This window comes from Aspergillus chevalieri, chromosome 2 (genome assembly GCF_016861735.1).
Source record: "Aspergillus chevalieri M1 DNA, chromosome 2, nearly complete sequence".
Lineage (NCBI taxonomy): Eukaryota > Fungi > Ascomycota > Eurotiomycetes > Eurotiales > Aspergillaceae > Aspergillus > Aspergillus chevalieri.
Window position 1 is genome coordinate 3,720,131 of NC_057363.1, and position 13,059 is coordinate 3,733,189.

The 13,059-nt window shown below is 50.7% G+C and overlaps 6 protein-coding genes across 6 annotated transcripts; 1 reads left to right on the forward strand and 5 right to left on the reverse strand.

Moving 5' to 3' along the window:
• Nucleotides 1-969: 969 nt before the first annotated feature.
• On the forward strand, nucleotides 970-2,001 carry ACHE_21282S (uncharacterized protein; the record flags this gene model as incomplete). The annotated part of the gene is made up of 1 exon (XM_043275348.1): nucleotides 970-2,001. One exon carries the CDS (start codon nucleotides 970-972, stop codon nucleotides 1,999-2,001), a length of 1,032 nt encoding a protein of 343 aa, XP_043134346.1.
• A 597-nt stretch (nucleotides 2,002-2,598) lies between these two features.
• ACHE_21283A (uncharacterized protein) lies at nucleotides 2,599-6,158 on the reverse strand (the record flags this gene model as incomplete). The annotated part of the gene is made up of 3 exons (XM_043275349.1): nucleotides 2,599-4,900; nucleotides 4,949-5,300; nucleotides 5,354-6,158. The coding sequence occupies 3 exons, from the start codon at nucleotides 6,156-6,158 to the stop codon at nucleotides 2,599-2,601; spliced, it is 3,459 nt and encodes a 1,152-aa protein (XP_043134347.1).
• Nucleotides 6,159-6,804: 646 nt separating this feature from the next.
• On the reverse strand, nucleotides 6,805-7,988 carry ACHE_21284A (uncharacterized protein; the record flags this gene model as incomplete). The annotated part of the gene is made up of 2 exons (XM_043275350.1): nucleotides 6,805-7,692; nucleotides 7,752-7,988. The coding sequence occupies 2 exons, from the start codon at nucleotides 7,986-7,988 to the stop codon at nucleotides 6,805-6,807; spliced, it is 1,125 nt and encodes a 374-aa protein (XP_043134348.1).
• Nucleotides 7,989-8,483: 495 nt separating this feature from the next.
• On the reverse strand, nucleotides 8,484-10,721 carry ACHE_21285A (uncharacterized protein; the record flags this gene model as incomplete). The annotated part of the gene is made up of 1 exon (XM_043275351.1): nucleotides 8,484-10,721. One exon carries the CDS (start codon nucleotides 10,719-10,721, stop codon nucleotides 8,484-8,486), a length of 2,238 nt encoding a protein of 745 aa, XP_043134349.1.
• Nucleotides 10,722-11,139: 418 nt separating this feature from the next.
• ACHE_21286A (cytochrome P450) lies at nucleotides 11,140-12,402 on the reverse strand (the record flags this gene model as incomplete). The annotated part of the gene is made up of 3 exons (XM_043275352.1): nucleotides 11,140-11,337; nucleotides 11,391-12,142; nucleotides 12,195-12,402. The coding sequence occupies 3 exons, from the start codon at nucleotides 12,400-12,402 to the stop codon at nucleotides 11,140-11,142; spliced, it is 1,158 nt and encodes a 385-aa protein (XP_043134350.1).
• A 2-nt stretch (nucleotides 12,403-12,404) lies between these two features.
• ACHE_21287A (uncharacterized protein) lies at nucleotides 12,405-12,818 on the reverse strand (the record flags this gene model as incomplete). The annotated part of the gene is made up of 1 exon (XM_043275353.1): nucleotides 12,405-12,818. The coding sequence occupies one exon, from the start codon at nucleotides 12,816-12,818 to the stop codon at nucleotides 12,405-12,407; it is 414 nt and encodes a 137-aa protein (XP_043134351.1).
• Between the last annotated feature and the right edge of the window lie 241 nt (nucleotides 12,819-13,059).

The window sequence follows — 13,059 nt, forward strand, 5'->3', positions numbered from 1 at the left end:
GTATACACGCTAACTTCTAATACCTCGCTTGTCTCGTCAACGTGTTAAGAATCAAGTAGGCTCGACGACTTACCGCATTGATTATGAATCTCAGCAACCCTCAAGTTTTCAACTGCATCTCTTTAATGATATTGCCTTAACTATGCTTATTATCACCTTTTGTGTGTTATGACCAAGAGTCAGAGACCCCTGCAAAAACATGACGAGGCTGAGACTGCGATGCACAGCCTTGCAGATCAGGACCATTCCCCTTAAAACTGGCATTCACGGATCCTGTCACAATCATGGATTTTCTACACAACTGCGACATACGACGAGATGGATATGGCATCGCTGACGCCAACATGGCATCCGCGCGTGGATGAGAGAGAAAGCATCGATAGTCGGGAGCCTTCAACAGTCATCCCATCGTCCCACGAAGACGCCGACCGAAATCCTGACAAGCCAATTAAGTCATTGTCCAGCAAGATTAATGACTACTGGATCTGGGAAATTCTATCATGTATTCTCAGTCTGGTTGCTCTGGCTGCCATTGTTGTCGTTCAAGAATGAGGTGTGCTTCTTTTTTCTTTTTTTTTCTTTTTCCCTTCCGGATACCAAATAGGATTTAAATTGACCTGGGCTTCAGACAATCTGCCGCAATTGGTGCCATGATTACGGTTTTGTCCATCGGGGTAGGGCCTTTTGTGCAACAGATGGCTACTGTTAGGAATGCCCGCGTTGACTGATATCCCGGCAGCCACATCCCGAACCGAAGTATTCAGAGATATAGGACCTTTTGGCACGCGGCCAACATCAAACATGATTTTTGGCATTTATAATACCGTATCGGCTGATCCAGACAATACAACCCCCAATGCATTTCATACTGCCGTCACACCGTACTGTCCGACTGGAAACTGCGACATCCTTCCATTTAGAACACTCGCCGTCTGTTCTCAGTGCATAGATGTTTCGCATCTGCTGTCTATGAGGGAAGAAAAGCGATCGTGTGATTCATCATCGATTGCCAGCTTCTTCCTGCCCAATGGCGTGCACCTGAATAGGACCATCACATCCTCAAGCTTGGTTTCGACTGGTACGGGAACGAAACCTCGCCCTGGTATTAAGAACTATGGTGAAAGTGTCCTTCTGAATCGTTCAATTATTAGTATTTCTCAGGAAGCACCCTCGTCCAGTGCGACTGCCAATCATTGCTCATTGTACTGGTGCATCAACACATATTCCACCAGCGTGAAAGACAACAAAGTGAAAGAGACCCTGCTGGATACCTACCATGATGCAGGGGCTCGGTACTATCTAGGGCACCTTGACCTACTCCTACCAGCCAAGGGAAACTCATCAGCATCCATCTTCACTGTCGAGGATGACGCCTCCAAGCCTCTCACCCAATGGCTTGTTGATAAACTTCAGTTCAACAATACCCCTCCAGTTTGGTGTAGTCCGCGTGGCACAAGCATGTTGGAAAAATCAAAAGAAACCGAGTTCGTCCAAGTTCTGTTAAATGCCTCCATTCCTGATTCCTTCAGCAAGATTGCGGCAGGGATCACAAAACATGTGCGAAGCGAAACAAGCAAATTCCAGGAATCAGCGATTGGAAGTTCCGGAATAGAATGGAACTACTCACCTCTCGAACCTGCGCGTGGGACATCTTGGACCGTGCAGACCCAGCTCCACGTCCGCTGGGCGTGGATAACACTTCCTGTCGTGTTAGCAATCTTGACCATGATCTTCCTCCTCATGACTGCATTGCAAAGCAGGAAAAGGGGTCTGGATGTCTGGAAGTCGTCGACTATCCCGCTTCTTTATTCAGGGTTGAACCCAGGCATTCAGCGAGAACTACGGGCGGTTGTTGATCCGATGCAGACGGAAGGTCTTGCATGTCGAGTACGCGTGTGGCTTCTCAAGCCTGAGAATACCAGTGAGACATGGCGACTTGATGCAATGGACAGCATGAAGCGTTCGAATGATGTTTGGCATGAAATATCAACATCTACTTAGCTATAATACTCCCCTCCTAACTTCCCATTTCAATACGAAGTGAACGCCCACTTCGGTAGTCTGATACACTGTAGCCCCTATTGATTACCGAGCTTTCTTTTGGCGACCTTTCAGCACTCCTTAATACCCATATACCACTTGATCTTGGGACTCGAGTCCCAAGATACATACATGAGGCATAGGATATACAATGCCACCAGATACCAAGTGAAAAACGATGTTACCTCCAAAACCCTGGACAACCATGTCGCTGCGCTATGGTATACCACCGAAACTCGAGCTAGTAATCAAGGGAACTACCACTGGCCAACACCAGGGACTAAAAGATCCTCGGGAAAGATAATACATGTAAATTCTGTTCCGACCAGAGTACAACGCAGTTAAGAAACAGGAAGAAATAGGAAAAGAAAATAATCTAAACGACAGAGAGGCTAGATAAACCAACAGCGACAAATTCAACGATGGCACCAGTATTAACATAACAACACTTGAAAGAAAAGAGAATCCAAAAGAAAAGGGAGGGTAAGATTGTGAGTTTGGGAGGGGGAGAGGATGAAAGAAAGGAAAGACGGAGATCTGCAAGAAAGGCAAGGAGAATCACGACTCAAACTCAACAACCTTACTAACAACAGTCCCATGTTCAGCAGAAGGCGACTCACTGCCCTTTGGACTTCCACCATTACTACCTTGTGCATGACTCTCCGTCTTCTCCGCCTTCGCCCCCTGCTCCTCCTGCTTATCATCACTATCCAACAAACTCGCTTCGTCCTTTCCCCGCACACTAACAACCTCCGCCCCCTCCAACAAATCCCGATCTGCCTCGCGCACACTCCGTCGTTCTGGATCCGCGCCGTACGCCCCAGCGCCCCAGCTAGAAATCCCGCCGACGATAGCAGGCGAGGGAGTAGTTTCGCTGCCGCGCAGGTGATGGTGCTCATCTTCCTCGTCTTCCTCGTCGTCCTCGTCTTCGCGGTGTACGGCGCTGCGCTCGAGATCGCGTTGTGCTTCGTCCATGCGTTTCTTGACTTCTGCGGCCATCCGGATGCCGTCGGAGACGATGTTGTCCAGGACACCGCGTAGGCCTTTGCCTGGTGGGACGATGCCGCCTGAGGCGCCGGCGACGGAGACGCTGGAGGAGGCGGAGAATTGGGGCTTGGGGATGTTGAGGTTGGAGAAGGTGGTTAGGTTTGAGGAGAGGGAGGAGGAGGCGATGGAGGCGGGGTGCGAGGGGTGGTCGAAGAGGTGGAAGGAGGTGGGGAAGAAGGAGTCGAAGAATTGCTCGAGAAGTTCGTCGGCGAGGATGACCATGCGGAATGTGGGCAGGGTGATGTGGAGGGGGTTGTTGGGGTCGAGTGCGAGGTTTGCAGATTCTGAGGCGGCGCGGTTGCGGGCTTCTTGGTCGTCTTTTTCGGGCTCTGGGGTGTCTGTTGCTGAGTCGCGGTTGGGATTTCCGCCAACGTCGATTAGATCTTCTTCGTCTTCACCAATGCTGAATGAGCCCAGCTTATCGGCTGCTTCGTCTGCCCTCTCAGCAGTCGCCTTTACGTTCTCAGGATGACTAGGGTCGGCATATTCGAAGCAACGACGAATGAAAGAGCTGACGCTGCCCAAGAACCGCTCCTCGGTAGACAGCTTATCATTATCGATTTGCTCCGCGTCATGACCTCCATTTAGTTCTTCCAGAGGCTGACTAGGGGCAACCGTGCCTTCAAAGCCTCTCCGTGAGAGGAAAAGCAAGGTCTCCGAAATTCTAAGGATACCCTCCCGATCAACGGTACCATTTCCAGTGTCGTCGTAGAGGTTGAAGAAGTAATTGATGTTGTTCATGATATCACGAGGACCCTTCAGGCGAGCCAGTCCATTGACCACGTTCTGCAAACTCAAGCCTTCCGATGGGTCAGTTGCCCATTTGCGGTACAGACGCTGCATGAACTCATGGTCTGCTGGATCAGGTTTGTTCAGAGAGGACGACGATCTGTTGAAGCCCCTAAAGCCCATGTAGTTCGGCTCAGCCGTTGACCCCTTCCTGGATGGTCCGGAAGAGTCAGAAACTGCCCATCTGCATGTGGCGGCAAGGAAGTCTTGGAAGGCGGCATAGTCCATATGCGTTGGACTGGGGCCAAGGCCAACCCGTCCAACCTCTCTGTCGACAGGAGGTCCAAGAACCGAAGTCCGCTCGATCTTCTTCTTTTCCTGGCGTTTCTTCTCTTCGTCAATGACTCTTTTTTTTTGCTGACGGTCGTAGAGAACCTCGTAGAAACGATCGTAGATAACTCCCAGATCATCCATGCTGAGGCGCTTGCTCTCTGGGCCGAGGTTTCGGATAGAAGTACGCTTGGCAAAGCTTTCGATGTTTTCGAGAACAGCGTTCTTGTGCTTCTCACGTAGCTCCGTGACTGTACTGTGTGTGATGCCAGAGAACTCCTTGAATGCAACCACCATCAACTCCTGGAAACGAGTGATAGCTCTGAGCTTGGGGTTCTCAGATCGTGGGTGGGCTGACTCGTCCAGACGGGAGAAGTAAGACTTCAGGACTGAGATGAAGGAACCATCATCCTGGACGTCCAGAAGTTCTTCACCATTGATCCGAAGGATGGCCAATCCGATCTGGAATAGCACTTTAGGACCCTCGAGGAAGAACACATCCAAAACACGGAAAGCAAAGACGAGAGGCATAGAGTTGATGTAGAGGGAAAGGAACCAAGGCAAGGACACGACAGAGAGCTGGACATCCGACTTCCCAAGGTGGTCCCAGAGTATCGGCATTGTCTTCTCAACCAGGGACTCAAATACCTTCTGGTCAAGCAGCGTGCCGTACATAGTTGTGGAGTAGTAGCCCGGTACTAGGCGATCGCAAAGGACAGATAGGAGGAAAAAGGCTTGCGCTTCGGACATGTAACTTCACAAATCAGCCAGAGTTCAATCAACAACTGCCAAGTAGACTCACATTAATAGGGCTGCGACGACGATATTCATCGCCTGGCAGTACCCAATCTCCGCATTGGTCCAACTGTAGGCCGTAAGGACTCTCCGGAGGCGCCCAATACCCTCCTCACTCTGGAAGCCAGGGTACTCGGGTAAACTTCGATTCAAATCCTTCTCGATCTCATCGATGGCCAGTGACTCTTGACCCGAAAACTTCGCAAGAGTCTCCTGGTATAATTTTGGTGACCTCATCCGAAGATAGACAGAACCGGAGGTCAACTCCCAGATCTCTCCTCGCAACCGATTGGGAAGGCCAACTCTGATCAACTTATGGAAGGTTGGCTGTCGAACAAGAGTCACATTCCGACCGTTTTCTAGAGCACAACACCTTAGAACACACTATCAAACATAATGGGGGAAACCGTACCTCTGAAGTATTCACCCCACAGCCTCATCTTACTTCGGTCCCGGAGCTTGCGAGCATCACCGGGATAGCGGAAGATCATGCCCAGTCCAGCATCAGGCGGCTGACGCACTTCAGCAGGGTTACTTTCATCCTGCGTCTTGGACTTGGCGCCAGAAAGCAAGTATTCCGAGTAGCAATCGTTGACTACCATGCGCAAGCTCTCAATATCCTTCATGCACTCCCGCAGCCCCTTTTTCAGACCATCACAGAATCGTTCACAGGCCTGCCTGCTTCCTACCAGCTCGATGGTGAATCGCTGTGGAACAAAGTTCGGTTCCTGCGTCTTGCCCAGTGCACCGTTCCACGTGGTCAAGGCAAGGGAGAAGACGTGGCTGAGACTGTTCAGTCGCTCGACCCGACGAATGCAGCATAGCGGCAGTGTGAAACCATTCCCAAACGGCCCCGTTCCATGCGTTTGTCCGGCCCAATTAGTCGAAGCACTGGGGGCAGCAGAAGGCACAAAGCTCGTGGGTTGGGTGGAAAAGCAGAGGAATCGCTCGCTGATATGGAGTCGGCCGACGTAGCGGTTTCCGGCCCGGTCGAAGTCGCGCGAGCGGTCTCGGTTTGCGGAGCCGTGGGGGATTGGAAGGATTAGTTCTGCGGTGATTTCCTGCAATGGATTTTGAGAGTCTGGGAGACGGAATTGCTGGCGGAAAAGAGAGGACTTGGATGGATTGCGATCCGTCGAGGTGAGAGCGGGAAGGCTGAAGTTGGCCGGATCAATCAGGGATTGGGCCTTTGAAACGATTGACGACCACTGCATCATGGCGCTGGCTGGACAAAGGAAAAGATACTATAGGGAGAAAAAGACAGGCAGGGAATGGGAGGCTGTCGCCAGCCTCTGGTGTTAGTCTGGTGGTCGGAGGAATAGAGGGAGAGGAATGAGGTTCGGCGGAGGTGTCTCGAACTAGAAGCTTAGACGGCACTCGAACCCGTAAGCAGGAATGCCCATATGTGAAAGAAGAAACAAAAGGCAGTCATCGTAGAAGCATGCGCAGCAACCTGACAAGCAAACTGGGGGCTGCGATGCGCCTTGGGGCTGATGTCGACGTAGACGGCGATGGAGGGGAATGCGTGGAGTCCACGTTCCTGACTGCACGTGATCTGTCCACTTTATATGACACGACTTTAAAGTATCCAGGGAGCATATCGCGTCTATTAAGGCTCATAGTTATAAGGAGAATAAAAATATTGATTTACTGTGTCTATTTGACCTAATAGGTTAATCAAAGTGGGTTGAAAGTAAGAGAATCTAAGAAAATACAAAACACCCAGCAGAACCCATAATCCAATACCAAAAGCACCGAGAGAGAAAATAGAAGGTCATGAAAGAGATGTTCAAGGACTATCGCACAGCACAGCCCGGGTTTGTACATAAAAACATAATTTGAATCCGCCTTGGCGATTATTATTCATTGCTTCTCGTCCGAAACGTGGACGCCCTCGTCAACGTAAGCAGGAGGGATATCATCAGACTCCTCCATCAAGCCCTGCTTTTCAGACGCGGTTCCCTGCTCCAAGTTGGCAGTTGCTTGCTTGTTGCCCGAGCGGCGGTAACGCAGCCAGAAAAAGATGACGACCTGGCCGAACAGCATACCAAGGGCACTTGCGAGAAGACCTGCCAGAACACCGAGAACAGCAGGAACAACAATGAAACGGAAGATACGAGAAATGGTGCGGTTCAGGCCACCGTGGTGGAAGTGGTGCATGTGCGGCGGGGGCGACGGACGGAGATGGTTACCGGCGTGCAAAGGACCACCTTCAGCCCAGGCACCGTCGCCGTGGTGGTGGTGAGGACCGTGGTGCATAGGACGAGGGAACGGAGGACGACCGTGGCAGCCCTTGGGTCCAGCGAGTCTAGACTTCATTCCCAGCATGCGGGTCTTGGCGGCAGCAAACAAGTCGCGCATACGGTCGAACAGAAGCTTTCTCAAGCAGCTGGGCTTTCCGCGGCACTGCTTCCAGGACACGCGGTTGGGAGCGGTCTCTTCCACGTCGGTCTTGGCCATGTAGATGCTGCCATCACGGTCGTGAATCAGGGAAATCGCAACGGTATCAAGCGGAACGGGATGGCTGTCGAGGTCGAGAATCGTGAAACGGATCTCTAACAATTCAACCTCCTCTTCAGGAGGGGTAGGCAAAGGCATGATTTCAAGGGCGTAGCCCAGAGGAATCGGGTCGGATTCTTCGCCATCGGATTCGCGACGCTGAACGGCGTTGATAGTGGTAGGTGGTGGTGGCGGGAAAACCTGGTGGCCGTTGGCCAGGAGCAATCCATCATCGACCGAGAAATTCAAGGACTGTCGATCTGCATGTCAGCATGAATTCTGCATAATTTCTAGTGGTCAGTGCAACGCACGAGAGAGGTCTTGAAACCGTCAGACCAGCTGACTTGGCCGTCTCCGTCGACTTCGCGGAACGGACATTCAGTACAAGAGAGTTGAATCAGTTGCTGCTGTGTAGATTGCGCCTCCAGAGGGCTCAGCGCGGAAATGCCATCCTCAGGAGCGATTCCCTGAGTCTCCGGGAGGACAAGCACAGCGCTAGACGGCAAAGCTAGGGCGGTAGCCCCTAATAAGAAAGAACGAAGGAACATGGTCGATAGTGCAGATGAATTAAAGGAGGAAAAGAGAAGATGAAGAAAAATAGAAGAGTAAGGGGTTTAAAAGATGGACATAGGGTGAGATAAGAAAAAAGAGTGGCAGAAGAGGAGACGAGATGGTTGGGATGGACGCCGTTCCGAAGATAGAAGAGGGAAGAGGAGTGGTTGACGAATGCCACTAGTCGTTAATTGGTTGTGCTGCTCGGCGGCGGAGTGGGTGACGCAACGGCCTGCGTGGCGCTAGTCCGTTTGGGGATAGTATGACACCTCAGGCATAATTGTCAGGTGACCTGGCTGAAACTTGTTCCGCCAGTGTTTTGTTAACAACAACAGCTAGAGGATGATACCTCTCTCATTACCACTATTACTACGGAGACAATATGGAAGAGAAGCAGAGAGAAAAATCAAAATGCAATCTATTCTAACACCAATATATCCTCAGTGGCTTGTTCTAAAAATGCATCACAAACACTACACCCAAGGCTAGCGCTAGCCTCCATGGGCCACGCGGTCATTCAAAATTTTCACCACTTGAAAGTTCCATACCTGTACCCAGTCATGCTCATTGCCGTGGCCTCTCAGCATTTCGATAGGGATACACCGTGGGGTCCTGTTGGCTGTCGTCCACTGCCACTGGTCATCGCTCCACCACACGTACACCAGCCTTACCATCAATACTCCGAGAACGCAGCTACACAGGAGTATATATTGCACTAAGCGCCTGAGATGTCCCTCGGCCTTCTGGACGGACGTCGTCATGGGCTCCTCCGGCCGGTGCTGCGCCGTATCATCCTGCTGGCTCGGGGATGTGGCCATGGCCCCGTGGATCTGACCCCGAGGTCTTGCCTTGACGTATTCAACGTCGGTCGGGAGATCAAATTGCTTTCTGAGGGTCACCTCGAGGCTTATTAGTCTGTTTATCATACTGCCCAATAGTATTATTAGCATGTAAAGTAGGTAAAGCAGAGGGTGCAGTGTGCTGATCAGCCGCTTGTGGTTTTCTTCACTGGAACCCGGCTCGAGGTTTCGGGGCATATCCTCCGTCTGAGTTCCTTGCTCAAACGTTTCTCGCTTCTGATATGCGCTATGGTCAAATTGTGTCATTGCATACGAGGCTGTGTGCGTCGGGACATATTTGTCTGTCCAAAGGTGTCTCGAATTCGACGGGATCCCGGAGGGCTGTCTCGGATGATCGACCGGAGTTTTCTCGTGCTCGCTCGTGCTGTTTACGAGTAGTGCGCTCTCATAGATGCTCTTTGCGTCTTCCTCATAGTCAGCGTCACTCTCTAACTTGTTTCTGTCGGAAACTGGTGCTTCATCGTCTACCAGTTCTTGGATAGCGGACTCACCATTCAAGTCTATGCCCACGCCGGGGCTTAGTTCAACAAAACCGTCATCTTCATTGTCTGAAGCGCCCATCCACTCATCCTCCGAGTCGGACATGCTTCCATCATGGATCATGTTTCGTCCATGACCGGGAAAACGGGACTTGTTCGGGTTCAACGAAGAATCAGCATTGTCGCCTTGGGAAGCGTCAGTCTTATGATCAGAACTCTGGTCTTGGATGAAATAAAAACCTTCTGTTTCGCTCTCCAATACATTCTCGAGTTCCGCATCCAGCCGCGTAGACTGCGGCAGGTCATCATTTCTGCTGGGAGCCCTGCTATCATCACCATCAAAGTCAGAGTCGGTTTGCGTATCCATGGCCTCGTGTCGGACCTGCTGAAGCAAATGGTTCGACCTGGAAAGCTGTTTCTCTTTCTGACGGTATGCGTTCTCGCAATCATTCAACGCGTTAGCTATTTCCTTCAATTCATCCTGAGCCGACTCGTATTTTCTCTTGTACTCATCTTTGTCACTGTTAGCCCTCGCCAAGCGCTTCTCAAAATCATCGACTGTTGCATTCATTGCCTTGTCCATCTCTCCTTTATGCTGCCGCATATCTTTCGATTTCTCATTGCAGGACTTGAGCTGCGCGCGCAAAAGCTGGTTCTCTGCCGCGTCGCTCGCGCGCTGCTCCTCTGCCTCTTTGAGGTCTTTCTCCAGGTCTGACTTTTGGCGCTGAATATCCTTGATTTCGGCTCTGCAGTTCTTGACGTTATGTTGCTCCTCCGCTAGTGCCTTCTCCAAATCCTCGATCGCCTTGGCCATCCGGTCGGTGTCTTTCGCAAAGGTTGCCTCGGCCAATTCGAGATCAGATTCGAGCTTCGCGATTCTCCCAGCTTTCTCTTCATTCCCCTCTCTTTCTTCGCTTAGTTCCTGGCTGAGATGATGCACCCTATCCTGAAGAGGATTGTCACTGTCCTTGGCGCTCAAAAAGTCAAATTCTTTAGTCGCCAGCTCCCGTTTCAACGCTTTAACCTGCTCATTCAACTGCTCAGTATCTCTCGCTAATTCACCCTTGCTCCATTCAAGCTTTACCAACTTCCCATCCTTCTTCTCGTTCTCTTCATTGGCCTTCGCAAGCTCTTCCTGGAGGCGCTGCACTTCACTCTGCAGTTTTCTGTTGCTGTTATCGTGCATCCCCGCCAAATCTTCAGGTTCAGACTCGTCGTCAGACACGGCGTAATCCTCGTCGCCGTGGTTGTCAGTGTCCGGCACGTCTTCCATGTCTACGACCTCTGCGTCGTCGCCGTGCACGGAGTCATGGTCTGCGTCGACGATATGCGTGTCGTCTTCCATAAAGCCGGGGACGTTGTGGCGCGAGATGTCGTCAGAGTCGGACATGGATATTGTGGAATGTATTTGTGTTTGGGTCTAGTAAATAGATGTGTAAGTATGTGAACTCGTAAGAAGCTTGTAATGTTAACCAAGATGGTTAAGAACAGCATCCTTTTATATATTGTATAGTGGACAACGAGACATTCGTCTCGTTGTTGTCTTGGGTGTTAGGGGAATATCCATATATTTCTTTGGACAGGCGGACAATGGTTGTATATAATGCATCCTGCATTTTAATAGATGTGCCCTAGGGGCTCGGGAATAATGCTTTGTGGTTGTCTTGGATAGCCTATGGAAGTGTGAGGTTTCTTTGGGAATAGCCGGTAGGCAGGCTTTTATTTAATGACAATACAATGCATTGTTTGTGTCGCAGACAAGTAGTCATGATTCATTGTTCATTGTTTTACTGAATGACATATGCCCTTTATTTCTTGATGCTTTGCCGGCGCTTCACGCTAACATTGAAATCCACCGGTTTTACAAACCAGAAGTTCTCCGTCTCCCAATCTCGCTCTGTATTGACGAGTTCGAAATCAAAGTCCCGCACCAACCGAGGAATCAACTTGGACATCTCGAGAATGGAAATATGTTTCCCCAGACACGTTCGAGATCCGAGGCCGAACTGATTCGTTAGCATCCACTGCCTATCCCACTGGTATTATTAAATAGACTCACCGGCATATACATATCGTTCATAACCTTCAATCTCTCCGGACAGTTTTCTGCCTCAATCCACCTCTCCGGCCGGAACGCCTTCGCATCAGGAAAGATATTCTCATTATAATGCGCAACCCAAGTATTAATCCCAACGACCGTCCCGGCGGGAAAAAACCGTCCACTAATCTTCGCTCCACCAGCAGGAACTTCCCTCCACAACGGCAGCCCAGTTGCACTGTGCATTCGAAGTGCTTCTTTGATGACGGCTTGGAAATACGGCATCTCCTGGCTTTCCTTAAACGTAACTTTCTCACTGCACCGCCCCTGCTCGGTAAACGAGTCGATTTCCTTCCGCAATTTACGCAAGACATCCGCACTCCGAAGACAATGGTACAATATCGCAGACAGACTGATCGCAGTCGTATCAGACCCCGCGATCACATTCGACTGGCCCATCATGAACAGATGGTAATCAGTAACTTTCTCGGGGTCCTTATCCCTCGCCAGAACCATTTTCTCCAGGAAATCCTGCGTTTGTATTCCGGGGCCAGCTTCGGGGTCTGATTTCACCTCGCTATGCCGTGCGATTTTCCCCTGTACGTATTGCATGATGTACGCCCGTCCACCGGCCCCAGACCAACTGAACCGGCTTAGTGGTCCGAAGAGTCGTGGATGCCATTGCGGGTATATACCGACGAGAGTGCTGTACATCATTAGTTTCTGGAGAGCAGCCATGGCGCCTTCGATGTCTTTGCCTTCGTTTAGGAAGCCTGTGCTGTTAGCTACTTGAACTAGAAGAAATAGAGGAGGGGTGGGGTATACCGAATCTCCCACCAAATGTAATGCTCGAAATAACATCAAACGCATAACACTGGAACCAATGCCCCATATCCAACCCCTGCCTCTTGTCCGCGTGTTCCTCAAGTCGCCGCGAGAATATATCTGCGCAGTCATCCACAAACGCCTCATAGTGCACCAACGAGCTCATCGAGTATAACCCCGAAAACCGCTTCCTCGTTTCAGCTGCCATTGTTAAACCACAACCATAAATTTAACCCATCCCATATCCAGTGAAAAGCAAGGCTTACCATGCCGTCTTACATCCCGATCCGGAAACAAAGTCCACCTCTCCGGACTCGGATGCTTCCACCCCTCGTACCAGGCTGATTTGGTGAACTTGGTTCCCGTTCCGTAGATGGTCTTCACGGCGGCGGGATCGGCGATGCTGTAATGATTTGGTGAAATGCGCACGATGGGGCCGTATTTCTGGTGTAGGTTGATGTTATCGGTTTCGAAGTGCGCGGAGCGCACGCGGTTGAAGTACCATAGTTTTGTGAGGCGAGTCCAGAATGGGCCGGGGAGAGTTAGGAGGGGGGAGGTTAGGGATTTGTAGAGATGAAGGAGGAGATAGAGCAAAGGTGGCAGGAGGAGGAAAAGAATGTGCATTGCGGTGGACTGTGGAAGATGTGGTTATTTGTTGGACGGTGTAGGCAATTGACAAGAGATGGGTTTATATACCTGTTGCGCTCGCTGGCTCGATGCTATGCCCATGACAGTGTGGAGATATAGATCTCCGCCTCCACCTCCTCCACCTCCACACTTTCTTTGCCGCTGTTATACAAGAGCCATGTTCTTACAGTAACAATCCAAGACAGTCATGCTGAAGAGAAATTACGATAGAATTCAT